We start from the raw sequence: 18,333 nt of genomic DNA, 5'->3' as shown, positions 1-18,333 counted from the left end.
TTTTTTTATAAAATTTTATAAAAAAATTTAATTTGTAAATAATAAAATAATAATAACATAATATACATAAAATATTTATATAATATATAAAATATTATATATAAGTTGAAATATAAGTTAAGAGCAATAAGCAATTGATTGTATCTTAGATACAAATTATAAGTCATAATAAATTGTTGTACTTTTTTAAAATGTTGATATTAAAAAATATAAATAAAGTAAGTTTTTTGTAAAGTTGAATATTTATAATAATTTACAATAATATTTATAATAAAATTAGTTTTTGATAATTAATTTCTAAATGAATATTATACATCATGATGAACTTTATAATTTTTTTCTTATTCTTTTATAATTTCTTTCTTTTTTTTATTACTTACATTTAATAAATATAACTAATATATATAATCTATATAATATATATAATATTAATATAAAATATATATATAATCTATATATTGTAATTTACAAAAATTTATTTATAAAAATATTTTTTATTATTTAGCAGTTTTTTTTCATGTTTAGATTTTTTTGATCAACCAACGATTATATAGTTCTAAAGTAAAATTAAATGATGTCGTTATAGTTAGTGCAACTAGAACACCTATGGGATCATTTCTGGGAGAGTTATCTGATTTATCTGCACCAAAACTTGGAGCTATAACTATACAAGTATCCACTTCTATTTTATATTAATTAAAGTAATAATAGAATTGTTATAGATAATAAATAATAATAAATAATAAATAATATATGATTTCAATAGGCAGCAGTAGAACGAGCTGGAATTCCTAAAGATAAAATTACAGAAGTATATATGGGAAATGTTTGTCAAGCTTTTCTGGGTCAAGCACCAGCAAGGCAAGCTACATTATTTGCAGGTTTTTTTTATAGCATTATTATATTATTATATTATATGTATATATAATAACAAAATAACGATATAAATATATCTTTAAATTAGGACTTTCTAAATCAACAATATGCACAACTGTTAATAAAGTTTGTGCTAGTGGCATGAAAAGCATCATGCTTGCTTCTCAATCATTACAATGTGGGCATCAAGAAATTGTTCTTGCTGGTGGTATGGAATCAATGTCTAATGTACCATTTTATCTTCCTCGAAAGGAAATTAAATATGGAAGTATAAAATTAGAGGTATAACAATGTTTTTATTATCTAATATATATATATATATAATACAGAATATTCTTATCTATTTTTATATTTGATTTTAATATTAATTTATTCATTTATTATTTTTTAATTTAATAGGATGGTATTGTATTTGATGGTTTAACTGATGTTTATAATAAATTTCATATGGGAAATTGTGCAGAAAATGTTGCTAAAAAATTAAATATTACTCGTGATGAACAAGATGAATATGCTATTAACAGTTATAAACGCAGTGCTGCAGCATATGTAAACAAAATATTTCAAAATGAACTTGTTTCTGTTCCTGTGCCTCAAAAAAAAGGCAATCCTAATAAAATATTTAATGAGGATGAAGAATATAAAAAAGTTGATTTTGTTAAATTTGCGAAATTGAATACAGTTTTTCAGGTATTAATTTTAAATTAATTAAGATTTAAATTTATTATTAATTTAAATTTTAAATGATAATTTTTAATTATTTATTATAAAAGAAAAATGGTACAATAACTGCTGGAAATGCATCAACTTTAAATGATGGAGCTGCTGCATTAATTTTGACAACTACAACTATTGCTGAAAAAATGAATTTAAAACCTTTAGCACGAATTATTGCATTTCAAGATACTGCAATTGAACCCATTGATTTTTCTATTGCACCATCTTTTAGTATTTCTAAGGTAAATTTTTTATAATAAATATAGAATATTTCCTTTAATGCATTGTGTGATTTTTCAACTATTTGTAGTCATTAATAAAAGAATATTTAAAAAAAATGATCAATATTGTATATGATAATAATAAAAATAATCCAAAAATAATTTCCAAAAATAATCTTTTATGACAAGATCAAAATCATTTTTTTTAAATAAAAGTATATATTGTTTTTCCAGTATATTATAAAAAAATCTTAAGAAGAAGTTTATTATATACATTCAAAAATATGTGATATTTTTATTATATTTTAGCAATAAATAACAAATTATTTTGAAGCAATATTCTATGATCACATTGTTAAATAATTAAAATTATTAAAAATTATTAAAATAGGCAAATATGATATAGTGATATGTATCTATTTTTATGTTAAAAAGATGTGTATGTGAGAAAAAATTTTATTTATTCGAATATATAATTAGTATAAAATCTTAATTCACATTTAAATATATATATAATATATTATGATAAATGTACTTGTAAGTAAAAAGATCTTTTTGTAAAAAGAATGTATTTTTTAGCAATTAGCATATGCTAATTTGATTTATATTTTTATATTTTTGAATTTGTGGTAATAATGACTACTCATATGAGACATTTCTATTTATATTGCTTTTTTATGATACAAATAATTTAATAAATATAAACTAAAATATTATAATATTTTATTATTTTCTATAATAGATTGAAAAATATATATATATATTTCTTTAAAAAGTCTAAAATGGTTTTGGTTTTTCTATAAAAATAAATTATTTTTTTTTATTAAAACTTTTTTTATTACATGATTATAAATGATTGAAAAATTGCAAATTGTTTTTAAATAAAAGTTTTGATAAAATAGTTTTAGGTAAAACTCTCCTACAATAGAATATTAAACAATATTTTGATGATATATGTTATATTGTTGTATAATTATAATATATATGTATTTTATTCGTTTATAAATATATATTTTCAGTTATTAGAAAATACTGGAGTTAATAAAAATGATATAGCTCTTTGGGAGATTAATGAAGCTTTTAGTGTAGTAGTAATTGCAAATCAAAAATTACTAGATCTTGATCCTAATAAAGTAAATATTCATGGTGGTGCTGTATCTCTTGGTCATCCTATTGGGTAAGTATTTTTTATTAGATTTTTTTCATACATTTAATAATTTTTTTCATATAAATAAAAATTTAAAAAAAACTTATAAATACTTTTAAAATTAAGTATTAATTTAAGTAAAATTTAAGTAAAATTAAAAAAAAAATTAAAATTTTAGTATGTCTGGAGCTCGTATTGTAGTACATTTAGTACATGCTTTAAAAACTGGAGAAAAGGGTATTGCATCTATTTGCAATGGAGGCGGTGGCGCTTCATCAATCTTAATTGAAAAATTGTGAGTTTATACTATAAATTTTATATAATAATAATTATATATTTACATATTAATTCTTTTATCAATATGTATTTTTATTTTATTAATTATTTCTTATAACATTTTATATAATGATTATATACAATATTTTTATTTTTTTTTTATTGTGATGAAGATATACAATTTTTGTATTAATATAATTTATAATTATTTTTTATAATATATTTTTATATATTGTTATAATAAATAGATAATATGTAAATGTAAAAAAAAATTATTTTTGATAGAATAAAAATTTTTATTCTACAGGTATCATACAATATCTTTTCCACCAGTATTAACATTATATACAAAACATCCTTGTTCACTTTGTGATATTTTAAAAAAGGAATTGCAATTGAATTTTTTTGGTCGTTATCAGTTACAAGAAATTGATATTACTGCATCTGGAAATGAACAATATCTAAAATTATACAAATATGAAATTCCAGTTCTTTTTTTAGAAGGTCAATTTCTTTGTAAGCATTATTTAGATTCAGAATTATTGGAAAAAAAATTACAAGAACTTAGTCAAAATTAAATATTAATAATATATAAATAAAATATAGAATAAATATATTACAAAATACTTATCTTATTTAAATATAATTTATAATTTTTTATAATCGAATATGTAAACAAAAAATTAGTGATCATTAATATTTGGATATTTTATTAAAAATAATATTTACAATATAATTATTATTAAGAATATTGAAATACTTGATGTAATTAAGATTAGAAATTGTCAGTTGGTAAATCTTTATTTACTTTAAGTCATCTCATTTTCACTCTCCCTTGCTATCTCTTTCCTCTTACTTCCCTTTCTCTCCGCCATTAGGGTCTACATATTCTCTTTCCAATGGGTAAGCAAGTGATCACACACACTAGCATACTGAAGATCGGCAGTGAATTGGTGAATGCACGCATCGAACTTTCCTTGCCGTCGTTCGTTCTTTCTTCAGTGCGTGCCTTACGTGAATAACGTAAAGTATATTTTTGTTTCATATTGCTTACGTGGCATATTGTAGCAAATGTTTTATTAAAATTTTTAAAATATACCGAAAAAGAGAAATAAATTAAAACTAATTATTTTTTAAAATCGTGAAAATTAACAATAAACGTTGTGTATTATTAAAGTCTGTTGCAATTGTACTATTGAAGTTACGCCAGTGCCCCGTTTGATTTTTCGTGGGGCAACGTAACCAATATGTATCAAGAATAACGGGGTTAAATGTGAAACAGATCTTGACTTTATTTAAAAAAAATCGTATAATTATAATATGAGTATTCATAAATTCTTTTAATAGAAATAAAGAAAAAAAAGAAAAAATTCCAAAAGAATTCTAATAAAAGTGAAATTGAAACAATAATAAAATAAATAAAATCATCATAAAAAAAGAGATTATATGAGTGCAGTGAACGATATAATTGAATATATTTATATAATTTATTATATTATTTTTAAATGAATTTAAAATAACGAAAAAAATTTAAATGAAAATATTAAACTAAAAGTAAATGCTGCTTCAAAATATTAAATAAATCATTTTGAATTTTGTAATATTACATTTGTTGAGAATAAAATTTATAATTATGAAATTGAAAATGCAATAATGTAATTAATAGAGGTTAATAGTGAATTAAATTTTTTTATTTTAATAGGCGCGCTGTGAGTTAAATAAACTCATAATATTTTTAGATGGCGTTATTCTCGGTCTTAATCAATTATAAATATTAGAACATTGCTATATTTTAAAAAATATTGATAATTCTTAATTATTTAAAATATATAAATATGTAAATTATATATGTAAATTATAATATGATATAGATAAAAACTATATATCTAATTCTTGAATTTAATAAAGAATAGGCTAAATATGAATAGAAGAATTGAAATTTTAATTTAAAGGAACAAAAATTTACGAAAATAAAAATGAAATCATTTATTAATATTTATAATATTATATCTTTTACGGACAGCTTTACTCAAAATTCAATGTTCTTAATTTTTCGACATTTTTTTTGAAGATTGATCACAAGAAATAAAGGTATGAAAAATATCTAATATTTTATTCAATAAAATTTTATTCATAATTATTTTTATAATAATTTTGTACAATTTATATCAAAATATATCAAAATTTCACAAATATATTTCATAATTTAACAAACCAAAAGAAGTTCTAAATTATATTGAGATAAAAAATTTCATACATACAAAGTTATATATAAAACAACTAATATTATAATTATAATTATTATAGCTTTCAAATATTAATAGATATGCATTTATATTTTATATAAGATATGTAGATTAGTGTATTGATTATATTTGTAAAAATTATATTCGAAAAAAATAGATAAAATACTTCTGTTAATTTTGTTTATTATTGATTATTGATTATATATTTTCAAATCAATATATAAAAATAATTAGAATAATATAAATATAATAATTATTTATATATTTATATAAAATCTAAAATAAATAAAATATATATATTTAAAAAAAAATTAAATTATATACTAAAAAAAAATTATATATTATTATTATATATATAACAAAAATTTTTTTTTTAATTCATTTATCATTATTCATTATTTTTAATTTTAAATGAAATATTTAAAAATACTGATAAATATAAATAATAATATAAATATAGAAATTCATGATATACTTAATATAAAGTTGAAAAGTAATTTTATGCACAACATATTTTTATGAACAACAAAAATAAAAAATTTATTTGATAATTTATATTAATGATTATTATAAAATGATTATTTTTTTAAAATGATTTTGTTGTTTGATTAGTTAATTGTATAAGAATATTCTTAAGTTGCTTGTATGATTCACGAATGAATTATGTAGAATCATAGCCAGCTGAGGTCCGGTTACTGGTTACCTGTTACTCGAACAAATGTGCTGGCAACGGACTCGTCTTAAAGTATCGATCGTGACATCGCTTTGTTTCAGTCACAACTTTTAAATCGATTTCAAACAAAAGTTTCAGTTAATTTTGTTAACCATACATGTTAAAATAAAATTTCAAAAAATTAAAAAATATACTTTTCATATATAAATCATACTTTTATCATTTAAATTAATTATTAATCATATGATTATTATTCAATATAAATATATTTTGCATTTTTTTTATATATATTCTATTCCATTTTTTTATTTTTGTTAACAAATTACATTATTATGATTATATTTACTTTTTAATATTATTTTTCTAATTTTTTATTTCATAACAAACTATAATTTCATAATTAAATATATTATTATTATTATATATATTATTATATTATATATATTAATATATATATTATTATTATTATTATATATATTATTTAATAATTAATATTGTTGAAATTCTTAGCTGCTAGATTAGAGCAATTTTATTATAATTTTATTATATAAATATAATTTTATATATAGATTATATATTATATATTTATATATAATATATATATATATATAATATATATATATAATATATATATATATAATATATATATATATAATATATATATATATATTGTAATGAATGAATTAATAAATTAATATTATCGCTTTTAAAAATTATAAAGTATGAAACAATTAAAAATTGTAGATTTCATTATTTCTATTTTATTCCGCTATTTCTTAAAATATAATTTTTGAAAAAATTTTATCAAAAAAAAGTATATATATAATTTTTCAAATTAAATTATATTAATTATATTTTACAATATATTTTAATTTTGTTAATATAATTTTTTAATTTATTATTAATATAATATATTTCTAAAAATATATTTAAAAATTAAATGCTTCGATTAATATATTATATACATCTATTATTTTATAAAATGTGGAAGTAACTAATAATAAGTGCAAAATTCAAGGCAAAATGTCCATTTGATCTAGTTAAAGATAGTATAAAAAAATGAATCATATTCTTCATCAAATTTAATTTGAAACTTTTTTTTTATTTGAAAATTTTTAATTTCTTTATTTCATTCTGTAAAATTTATTTCGATGAAAAATTATGTTCTTTTAAAAATATAATAAATATATTCAATTTTTCATATGATAAAAGTAATCTTGGAAGTGATAACACTAAAATAAAAAGTAAAGTATGATCTTTAAAGATGAAACATAAATAATCTAAATGAAAATGAAAAATTATCGTCATATCTATTTTTATTATAATCAGATTATGTAATATTGTTAGATATAATAAGATAGTTTATAAATAATAGTTTATAATAATAATAAGTTTGCAAATTGTCTTTAGCACAACATTGTTAATGGTTTCTTATAATACATGTAACACCGTTAGAAAAGTTACAGTTTATTTTCTTTAACTTCTAATATTCATATGTATTTCTTTATACAATAAGATCAAACATCGATTTTAACTAGTTATTAAAATATTAGTTATTAAAAAATATTAGTCATATAAATATTTTATTATTCATATTTTCGAAATGTAGTAAAATAAATCATATTTAGTGAGTTTGATAATTCACAAAAAAATTAAAAGAATAATTAAATTATATTAATTATTTATATATAAAATTATATATAAAATATTTTTATAATTTAGAATCAATATATATTCATTATAATATGATGCAGATATTTGATTCTCAGGTCAAGTGAATGTAAGACAAGTTCAAATGTTGAAAAGAAAAGGTAACGGCTTACTTTATTCGTGAAATGAAGTTAGATTAATCGTAGAAATTTAAACAATTAATGCGAGATATATATGATTAATAGATATTAATAGATATTATATATATATATATATATATATAATTAAATATTAATATGATTAAATATTTAGTATAATTAAATTTAATTTTTTCGTTACAGTTATTAATCAAAATGACTTCAAATGAAGATGGTGATTTGATCGATCTTGGAAATGATAATTGTGTATCACGAGTATCGATTCAAGAATCATCATCCGATGAACAAGAACATCTTCTCGATGTGTGTCCTCCAAAATTAGAACAAGCATTATCATTAACTAGGAAACAAGAACAAATACAATGTATAAATGATAATGGTGATGTATTAGTCACTTTAGGTCACGATCAAGTAGTACCTATTCGTAAAAGAATTGATGTTGTTTCATCTGATACTATAAAAAGGGTTCGCGATATTACCAGGAATTTAGAACCAGTTATAAGAAAGACTTGTTCTGATATTAATGAAGAGCATCAAGATACTCTCGATTATGGGAGTGTATCAAATCATAAAGATGAATATTATCCCATCGAAAAGCTTGAAGAAGAGACATTTGAAGCACAAGAAATTAATAATGCTTTCAATTTTCTCACAGAACATGATGACAATGAAGATCATGCTGAAGCGAAATGTAACCGTTACGATCAACTTATAAATTCACATGGATTTATGTTATTAACATGTTCTACTATAAAAAATGAACATTTGTTGAATTGCCATAATAATGATTGTTCAAAAGCTTTGGAAGAATGTTGGAAAACCGATACAGATGTAAATAATTTAGCTTTTGAATTATCTTCGGATAAACTTTCTGAAAATATTTCGGAAAATATATCTCATCCTTTTAATTATGAATTTGAAATTAATAATATGAATATTATTAAAAAATGTTCCCAAGAAGAAATGTTTGTTCAAGCTAAAAAAAGATCGTTTCAACATGCACATCGTAAATCTTGGACAGAAGGAACCACATTCAAAATTGTAACACAAGACGCATTCTCACGATTCGATAGATCAAGTAGTTTAAGAGAATATAATTGTTCACAACCAATTTTCAATGGTATTCATCGGCAGTCTAGTTTTATTTTAAGGTATAGTAATTTTATTATATGCTCTCGCGTTTATTTACATATAATAAATTAGCAATAAATTACTAAAAATAATAAAAATAATAATATTTGATTATTGTATAATATGCAAGATTATATACATCATGATATCTTATATTATATAGTATTATCCAAAAGTTTAAAAAGAAGGAATAAAGAATAAGGATTTTAATAATTGATGATTTAAGTAAAATCATTAAAAATCATATTATGTAATCATATTATATAATAAGTTAAATTTATTTGTTATAACCGAAGTTTGTTGAATAATAAAATAATATATGTATAGTGAAATAAATACTACGATAATATCAAATGAATATAAAATTATATCAAAATTTTTGATTCATTAAAATGACTATTTTATTAAAAAATTATCTTATCTTTTTTTAAAAAATTTTGATAATTTTTCAATATTTTATTAATTTCTTTTCTATTGTCAATATTAATAAATATTTATTATAAGCAGTTATTTTAATATTTTAATATTTACAAAAAGATTTTTTATTTCAAAAACTGACTATTTCCAAATTTTTGAAAGTAATATATGTATATATATAAGTATATGTATATTTAAAATAAAATAAAAATTTCAGAATAATTTTATTAAAGCTGGAACTTGAATCTTATTTAAATATACATTTAAATTATTTTATTTTGACTTTGAATATATGGATAATGACAATATGATCAAATTATCATTAAGTTATAAATACAAAGTATTCACTTTGATTTCAAACTTTGATTTTATTATTTATTTTTTAAAGTAAATTTTTTTGTTATATTTTTTTTGTATATTTTGCGTTATATTTGATATATCTTTTTTGTTTTTCTATAAAGTATTTGAGATTAATCATATTTTTTGATAATTTTAAATATCATCTTTGCATGATATTTAAAAAGCATTTTTTACATTAACAAAATTTCATTATTATAATAATAAATAATAAATAAAAATATTATTCTCCAAAATGTTATAAAATTCTATTTTATTTATGTAATATTGTACGATGTATAACGATGCGTTTAGTTTTTAATTGTTTAAATGAGTATATTTATTAATACTGAGTAATTGTTTTTAATCGCGAAGTTGAATTTGTAAGATATTATCAATATTCATTGCAAAATATGAGTATATCGTATATTTTATACGATAACATAAGTTTGATTTTTATCAAGTTTATAAAAAAATAGGAAGAGAGTCTTATAATTTATATAATTTTTTTATGATTAAAAATCAAAATGAAAAATTAGAAATTTAATAGCTTTTTTATCTCTATAATTTAGAGAAATATTTATAATTATATATATATTTATAATTTATAATTATGTACAATTTATGTTCTTTTTTAATTTAAGTAATCATAATATATAATTTAAATGCAGAAGAATAATAAATCAAAAAATTATTTTTATTTACAGTTGTTCAATAAAACAAGAAATAGAAACAAATAAAGAAGATCAAGGGGATGGATATTCAGATTGTTCAGAAGTAGATTGGTCATGGCTGGAAGAAGTAGAATATCCGCGAGTTACAGAGTCGTTAGCAGTTAGTGTGGTTGACGCGATTCAGGAAAGCACAAAAGGAAGGAGTGCATCCCCCACCAATGAAACTGCAAAGCGCAGGCGCAATCATGAGTATCGCGCTATCGAAGCGGGTTGTAGTGCCGCGATGTCTGTTTCTGGAACAGTGAAATCCCTAGTAATTGATAGTTCGCGATGGTCAACATCCGATCCGTTATCTGATTGTAACAGACATGATCAGAATGAAATTATACATTGTAACGCAAATAACGAAATTATCGATCAAGAAATATGTGAAAACTCTACAGTTGTTAATTCTTGGGTAAGGGCTTCAATGAGACGTTTGCGCCATTTAAGATTACCGGAAGAAACCGAACGACAACGAAACATCGATTCGAATAATTGCCGCGGAACTATTGCGTCCGCGCCAAATTCTTTACCAGATATCGCTCTAATTGCACCAGAAATATTAGCTGCCCAAACAAATGGTACATCCGGCACTCTTGTGAGACCATCAAGTGCTCCTGTTAGAAACACAAATAATTCAAATGTTGTATTCCAAAGAAGTGAAAGACAATTTCGAGAAAGTCGATCACAAAGAATAAGAAATCGTGAAATTACTTCGAGGCAAAATAGTGTTTTGTCGTCAACTACGGGCAGTGATACAACCGTTTCAGGAATTACGACATATTCTAGTTCTTTTGGCGGTATTTCCACAAGTCCACCTTCCAGCACGACAAGTCCACAACGCATCGCTTCCAGACGGTGAGTTTCATTATTTTTTACTTTTATAAGTAGAAAATTCAATAGAATTAATCTAAATAAGTTTTCTTTATCAATAAAAATCTCTAAGATTCAAAAAATTTTCTATATATTATCTTTCGAATAATAAACAAAATATTAAAATATTCCACTTGTATGAGTATCAATGTCTTTTTTTTCAAAGAATTATTGAAAATCTAAATTGTTAGAAATTTGTTAAAGACATAAATCATATTTTCAAACTTTGTTTATTTAATTCTATTCACATTCATCGAGAATCGGTTTAACAAGTTGTATTCATTCATGTTTGATTGCAAATACTTACTTAGATCTTTTTAAGCTTTAAATCTTTTTAAGCAAATTGTCACATTTGATGGCCAAAATATTAGGAAATTAATTTAAGAAATTATTTCTGTGCTTATATATATATATATATATATATATAACTAGTTATACTATTTATTTGGTAAATGTATAGAAAGTCTCTTTTAAATTATTGGATTAACATAAAATATTCATAAAGCTTATAATATGTCAAGTAAATGTCATAACATGAAACTAAATATGAAAATATATATACATATGTACATGTAAATAAAAGATAATGATTTTTTTTATATTTTATAAATATATACGTATATATAATAATTTATAATATGTTGATTTTTTAACGAAAATGCAAAATTAATGATGTAATATTTATTACAATTAATTAATTTCCATTTTTTCATTCTGCTAAATGTTAAATTTTTATATAGGAATTAAGAAATAAAACAAATTTTTATTTCATCATTATTTATAATTAAATATATAATCTTAAAATCTGGAATATAATGTTAAAAATAATCAATGATGAAAATTATAAAAATTATATCTTATGTATTATGTTATATCTGCGCATGCTTTCTATCATAAATAAATATATGCACATGATATGTTTAATGGTAAATACGTAAATATTTTATTATACTTATATATTTTATTTTCTTTCATGTATATCTTTTAATAAATTTTGTCTTATGTATATAATATAATTATTCGCAAAATATTCAGACAGTAATATATGATCAACTTTAATGATATATATCTTATTAGTTATAAAAAAAATTAAATTTATTTTTTTCGATAAAGTATTTATTATTTCTACAAATGTATATTACTTATTTAATTAATTTTTTTCACAATAAAATAATATTAAAAATTAAATGAAATTATAAAAATATTCAGATTCTAAAAATTTTTATAAAAATTTATATAATAATTTTTTATAAAAATTAAATATTAGTTTTGATATTTTTTTGCTTTTATTAAATTTTAAGAAATTTAAGATATTAAAAATTATTTTTTGTTAATAATATATTTTATTCCTATATCTATTATATATATATATATATATTTATATATATTATATATATTTTATTTTTATTTTTGATGAATCCATTTATTCTTTTTCTTTAATATTATTATTCTTTATTCACTCGATAGTTCAATTGTTTGCATGACAATGTTCATGTATAAGATTTATTAATTTACTATGATAATTCAAAATTGTAATGTATCTGAATATTTTTGTAAATTAAAAATGCATTTTTTTTTTATATCTTATAATATTTGAACAGTACAAATTTAATCAATAGATTTTTAATTTTTTTGATAAGTACCTATATTATAAAAATATATTATATATGATTTTATAATAAAGAATATAGATAACTATAAAAATAGAAAATTCTTTGATTTATTATGTATTAAAAATAAAAATCTGTAAATATACTGTCTGAACATTATGATATATAATATAAGTATCGTAACATATAAAATAAAAGGAAAAGAAACATATTTTTAATTTACAAATATAATCAAACGCATTTAATTTATTAAAATAAATTAATGAATTTTATGTAGTTACCAAATATTTTCATAGAAAATTGATCGAATGAAAAAAAAATAACAATACATACCAAAAAAAATGGATATTAAAGATAAATGGATTCAATTAAAATAAAAATAAAATAATCAATATATTATTAACAAAAAATAATTTTTAATATCTTAAATATCTGTTTAAAATGTGTTATAAAAAGAAGATATTAAAATGAATACTTAATTTTATAAAAAATTATTTTAATTATTTTTTTATAAAGTTTTAAAATATCTGAATATTATGATGCGATAAGTTGTGCAAAATAATTATGATTTTATTTAATTTTAATATTATTTTATTATATCAAGTTAGTTAAATAAATTATTAAATTATAAATAAATTAAATAAATAACATTTTTAAAATAGATACAATAAATCTATTGAAGAAATAAATTTAAATTTATTTTTTTTATAATAAATTTATAATAAATTTATATTTAATATAAAATAGATTTATTGAAAAAAATTTCATTTTTTAAAAATTTAAGAAGTTTTTTTTATTTTTTTTATAATCAATAAAATTGTAGTTAAACATATGTATCCGAATCTTTTTGTTACTATCTACTATCTATTAAAAATTGATAATTTCTTTTCAGTATGATAATTTTAGATATTTTTTTAAATAAATTTTAATTTTTTTTTGTAATATCTTAATCTACAAAAGTATAAATATATATAAAGATATATAATTTATTAATTGAAATTCTTCCGAGAAGAATATTACAAAATATTGTTTGTTTATATAAATCAATATTTTCGATCATCCACAATTTGTTTAGATGAACTATTATTTGACATGTTGCACAATCAATATTCTATTGTTATTTAGCACAATTTTTTGAAAGAAGTAAAAAGATTTTTTTTTTGATGTAAGGAAGTTTCATTATTTTCAATAATTTAAATTTTTTATTGCATCAATTTTATTTTTTCGTCTATAGTTATGTTGATTAAGATCTGAATAGATTAATAAATAGATATATTTTCATTTAAATATATATATATTCGTATATTTTAATATCTATAGAATCATTTACTTATTTTTTTCCTGTAATTCATATAATTATAATAATTAGAACATATTATATTATATGATTGAAAAAGGCAGAACTAAGTTTTACTTGTTTTTATTTAATAGATTTCATAATGAAGTTATGATACGATATTTTGTCTGTTTCTTTTAGACAAAATAACTTTTTTAATTAAAATGGTATTGATTTTCAAGAATTTGAAAAAATTTAAAGCAACAAATGATTAGCAATTTGAAGAATATATGAACAATATATGAATAATTAATATGAACATTAATATGAACATTTCTTTTTTCCATTAATGAATTAATAAATCATATATTCATTATATGTTTTCTAATTGTTTTTATTTTCTGATATTAAAAAATAATATTGCAATAATTTTTTCTATTAGGTTATCACTGATTCTATTATTAATTCAGAATTATTTGACTTATAATTTATGCACAATGATTATTTTAGTAAACATTTTTTTGTTCTTAACAATTGTTATTTTATAATCTTTTAAATCTTACAAAAAATAATGAATTAATATCAAGTTAAAAGAAATATTTCAAAAATAAAATATTAAGTATATATTATATAGATATATAATATAGATTATTATATATTATAATTTAAATAATTTTCAAAATATTTTTTTTAGTTTGATATTAATTTATAATTCTTTCAAAACATTATAAATGTTTTATTTTTCTTCCTATGATAAATCGATTACTCATTAAAATTGTTCTTGTATAAAATAATATGAATAAGTGATATAATTATAAAACTTAAAATTAATAATAAAAAATAGTATTTGATATCATGTTGTTAATGCTGGAAATCAAAAAAACATTTCATGAATTTTTTATCCACATATTGTTTAAAAAGTTTTATTATAAATGACATTAGAAACAACATAAATAAAAAGGATTTGAAAGTTAATAAGAGAAATTAATAATGAATTAATAATGAAAAATAATAAATGCCAATTTTATAACAATAATTTTTATAATATCAATTTATTATAATTAATTGTTTTCATATAATCGTTGATTACATAACTTAATATAATATCTTAACTTTAATAATTATTAGCACTATTTAATTTTTACAAATAGAGAATAAAAATAAGTATAAAGGTTTTCTTTAAACTTGAAAAGAATATATTAGATATATTATATAAGATATGTTAGATATAGTTATATATTTATATATTGCAAAAAATTTCTCAATCATATGTATGTAATTCATTCAAAGATTTATGAATGATATAAGAAATTAAAAAATAATTGACTTTTAAAATATTTAAAAAATTATAAATTTCCATTATCAAAGAATATAAGAAAAAATCAAAAAGTATCTTGATTTAACATTTGAAAACTTAGAGAAAATTATATGTAATTTCGTTCATATTAAGCAATTGTCGAAGATTTATACTATAAAAATGAATTTCAAAACTTACTTTAAAATTTTCATACTAAAATTCATTTCATTTTACTAAAAAGAAAATAACATCGAATGTAAATTATAGAAGAAAATTCAAAAGTATTGATCAAGAGCATTTAAATTTGCAATATCAACTTTGTCTTTTGAATTTTTTTCATGAAACTAAACCAAAACTTGATATGTATATTCTGTTTTTTTATTCTAATCAAATCTCACTAAAAGTAAAAAATTGTTAAAATCAAAAATATTAATAATTAATTTTTATAATTAACGATTATTTAAAAATTGTTAAACCAATTATTATAAAATTTAGTATTTTTTTTTGCAGAAAGATAAAATAACTTTCGAATTTTTTTATTTATGTTATTTCTAATATTATTTATATTAAAAGCTTTCAACCTTTTCAAATATTTATATAATTTAAACGATCTATTTTTTTCATTATATTTTTATATCTATATTTATTATATTTTATATTAATATTAAGCTAATAAAAAAGTTATATTGATTTTTTATTTCGATAAAATAAGTAATTTAAAATTATGCACATAAATTTATGATTTAAGAATGTTCTATATTCATAAAATATTTTACTCTTGTCTAAGCAGTTGTGTAATCAATAAAAATTAAAGAATTATAACAATTAAATAAAATATAATAAAACAAAATTTAATAAAAAATAATTTATATTTTCAGTTCTTTAAAAGTATTAGATAAATTTAAAGAAACAACTAATTAAATAAAATACAAATTAAATGCATTTATTTATAAAAAAAAAAAGATATTTGCTATATTCTTAAAATGTGTATTAATAAATAATTTATGAAATTTAATCGAATTTCGAATTACAAAATATATCATTTAAGGATAAATGATCAAATTCTTGATAGTCTTGAAAAATATAAAAAAAATTATAGATTAACAATTTTGCAATATTTATACAAAATTCAAATAAATTAAAAATTAGACATATATTATAATTCTAAATTAAATCATTTCTATTTAAAAAACTGACTTAAAAAAATTATTTTTTTAATTTTACATTTTACTTTCTTTTTTATTTACTAATACTTGCATATTTAAATTTGTTGATAATATTATGTAAAATATAAAAGAAAATGAAAAAAAATTAAAACTATTATTCATTTGAGTAATTATATCGATTGAGTAATTACTGTAAATATAATACACGGTTTTTAGGTCAATAGTTCTTACGGACTTATAATATTCTACTCCGAGTCAACGGTACTGTTTGTTGTAGGAGATCTCTTAACGGTATATTTATACAATAATTCTATTATATTTTTCAAAGTTTATTAAGATTTTATTCATTATTAGACATATTTTATAAAAAAGAATAATAATTATTATTATATTTGAAATCATTATTATTACTAATTATATTACAAAAATTTTGTCAATTTGTTTGAAAATTAATATGTTCAATAAATCAATTGTTTGAATAGTGTACATATGCACTATCAACATTTCCTTGTATTGATTATTTTATAAACATAAAAACATTCAAAACAAACATTTTATACGAATGTATTTTAACAAATAAATACTAAATATTTATTACCATTGATGCTAATTATCGAAGATATTTACAAAATAATATTAATTTTATAAATATGAGAAAAAAATTTCAATCTTTTTTTATAACGAATATAAAAGATAAATGAAAGAAAAGTATAAATGAAATATTTATTATTGAAAATATTAAATAAATATTAAATAAATTACATAAAACACAAAGTTAGTTAGTTTTTCTTGTAATATTTATTAAATATAGGAATTAGAAAATTGATTACATAGATAATAAATTTATAATTAATTAGTTTCTCTTATATTTGTGTCTTTCATTATATAAATTTTGAAAAGTTTAAAGTAGTTTAAAATAGTTTTAAATTATTCAGAAACAAAATTATTAAATTTTATAACTTTTCATTTTATCATCGATATGTATGAATATTTATTTCATATTCTTAATTTTATTACTTAGCTACATCAATATATCAAATGAGTTATTAGAATAAGAAACGAGGAATTAATAAAAAATAAGAGCTATTATTGTTTAACAATTGTTGATTAATTGTAAAAAATTAAAAACTAAGAGAATCAACATATATATTTCTTTCAATAAAAGTTATATATTAATCTTATAATTTGTGTGGCAATATATTAGATAATTATTATATATTATATATTATATATTATTATTATATTTATATAATATAATATTATATATTAGCAATATATTATTTTCTTTAATTTATATTTCATTTTTAATAAACTTTATTCTTGAAATGTTTATTAAAATATAAAAAATTTTAAGAAATTATTTCAAAATGTAGGAAAAAATTTTAATGATGATAAAAATAACTTATTAATATTATCAAATATTATATATAATAATATAATAGTTATATACAATAAAAAATTAAATATTAAATATGAATACTATGAGTGATCAATGTCAGTTGATCGTAATTCTGACGATCTGACGAACGATTAAATACGCAAGCGTA

At 18.4% G+C, this 18,333-nt stretch overlaps 2 protein-coding genes across 8 annotated transcripts in view; both read left to right on the top strand.

Moving 5' to 3' along the window:
* The first annotated feature begins 40 nt into the window (after positions 1-40).
* Positions 41-3,260, top strand: LOC726218 (acetyl-CoA acetyltransferase, mitochondrial). The gene is made up of 8 exons (XM_026446273.1): positions 41-218; positions 526-672; positions 767-881; positions 965-1,158; positions 1,276-1,566; positions 1,650-1,835; positions 2,834-2,991; positions 3,140-3,260. Exons 1-8 carry the CDS (start codon positions 192-194, stop codon positions 3,258-3,260), a joined length of 1,239 nt encoding a protein of 412 aa, XP_026302058.1. The 5' UTR covers positions 41-191.
* The window catches only part of LOC412081, a 27,902-nt gene continuing 12,710 nt past the window's right edge, over positions 3,142-18,333 (top strand). For 3 of the 7 annotated variants that reach the window (XM_006570713.3, XM_006570709.3, XM_026446272.1), the window contains exons 1-4: positions 3,153-3,256; positions 4,116-4,260; positions 8,148-9,115; positions 10,556-11,422. In XM_006570713.3, coding sequence (XP_006570776.2) covers positions 4,195-4,260; positions 8,148-9,115; positions 10,556-11,422 — 1,901 coding nt within the window. In that variant the 5' untranslated portion in view covers positions 3,153-3,256; positions 4,116-4,194. Of the gene's footprint in view, positions 3,257-4,115; positions 4,261-5,201; positions 5,329-7,904; positions 7,968-8,147; positions 9,116-10,555; positions 11,423-18,333 lie in introns of those variants that run through there. The other 4 variants (XM_016915923.2, XM_006570711.3, XM_006570712.3 and 1 more) reach the window with 4 other exon arrangements.

The sequence above is a fragment of the Apis mellifera genome, linkage group LG1, assembly GCF_003254395.2.
Source record: "Apis mellifera strain DH4 linkage group LG1, Amel_HAv3.1, whole genome shotgun sequence".
Classification (NCBI taxonomy): Eukaryota; Metazoa; Arthropoda; class Insecta; order Hymenoptera; family Apidae; genus Apis; species Apis mellifera.
The sequence above is the reverse complement of the archived record's forward strand: the minus strand, read 5'-3'. Positions and strand labels throughout refer to the sequence as shown.

Excerpts from the sequence above, each read along its gene's own strand:
- LOC726218 (XM_026446273.1), top strand. The coding sequence starts at position 192 with ATGTTGATATTAAAAAATATAAATAAA. Across the intron at positions 673-766 it reads TTGGAGCTATAACTATACAA|GCAGCAGTAGAACGAGCTGG; the intron begins GTATCCACTTCT and ends TGATTTCAATAG. Across the intron at positions 882-964 it reads GCAAGCTACATTATTTGCAG|GACTTTCTAAATCAACAATA; the intron begins GTTTTTTTTATA and ends TCTTTAAATTAG.